The sequence below is a fragment of the Tetrahymena thermophila genome, assembly GCF_000189635.1.
Source record: "Tetrahymena thermophila SB210 genomic scaffold scf_8255289, whole genome shotgun sequence".
NCBI lineage: Eukaryota > Ciliophora > Oligohymenophorea > Hymenostomatida > Tetrahymenidae > Tetrahymena > Tetrahymena thermophila.
In genome coordinates, this window is record NW_002476833.1 from 1 (window position 1) to 1,066 (window position 1,066).

Below are 1,066 nucleotides of genomic sequence, written 5' to 3' on the forward strand. Positions count from 1 at the left end.
TACTATTTTAGTTCACTTTTAGTATGTAGAATAGGTGAACAGTAATAGAAATATCAGGAGGCAATACATATTTGTTTATCACTAAACTTTAACTTTATTGTTAGTTAGTTGTCTAAAATATGGTATTTATAGCTTAAAGAGTAGAGTCGCTCAAACCTTAAAGTGGATCAAAGCTCCATTACAAATAAAAGAAACTTCTTTTGGCATCATTTAAAACAGATTTAACTCCAAAAGAAATGTCATTACATGAATTTTCTATATCATTAAATTGAACTTATACAGATGGTTGCGTTGTTAAATTTTATACTACTGATACCAAATAGAAAGTATCTATATATTTTGTGTATCCTTAGAATTACAGAAAATTACTTTTAAATCCTAATGTGTAGTTAGCCATAATGATTGCATCATTACCTATTTATTATTTTATGAATAAATCAAAAAAATTTTAATTTATATTAGTATTTTACTCAAGGAAACAACTATTTTGGTTTAACTTATTTCACAGCTAGAATTAGAACCCAGCAACAGATATGTAGCAGAATCAAATATTTGGTCACATGTAAGATTATTTATATTTACTAAATTAGACCCAAATTCAAGTGTTAAAATTGGAGATATGCTATCAAAGATTGCTTAAACAACAGCATAATTATCATAACTACACTGATAGAAGATATTCCTTTAGTCTTATGGATTTCTACAAATGCATTAGCTTCCACTAATTTGCATTGTTTCATAGCAATTTACGCAATTACTTATTTGGTTTGCTTAGCATAATTTACAAGTAGTGCCACAACTATGACACCCTTCAGAAGAATATAATGTGCATTGTTAACACATATTCTATTTTATCTAGTAATTATTTGGGCATATTTGATAACATTAAAATTCTGTTGCTGAATCAGAAGTTAAAAATTAATAATAGCTGCTTTAACAAGCAGTACAGTTATTTGAATTACCAATACATTTACTGCATGAAACATCACATTATTAGCACTCTTACTATTACTACTGTAAGAAGTAACCATCTGGGCAAGTTTAGTAGCATTTATAATTTGTATCA

General features: G+C 27.2%; 1 protein-coding gene across 1 annotated transcript; it reads right to left on the reverse strand. All coding sequences in view use genetic code 6, as the record gives it.

Moving 5' to 3' along the window:
• Nucleotides 1-150: 150 nt before the first annotated feature.
• On the reverse strand, nucleotides 151-843 carry TTHERM_002653447 (surface protein with EGF domain and furin-like repeat protein; the record flags this gene model as incomplete). The annotated part of the gene is made up of 3 exons (XM_012795171.1): nucleotides 151-255; nucleotides 308-414; nucleotides 471-843. 3 exons carry the CDS (start codon nucleotides 841-843, stop codon nucleotides 151-153), a joined length of 585 nt encoding a protein of 194 aa, XP_012650625.1.
• Nucleotides 844-1,066: the final 223 nt, after the last annotated feature.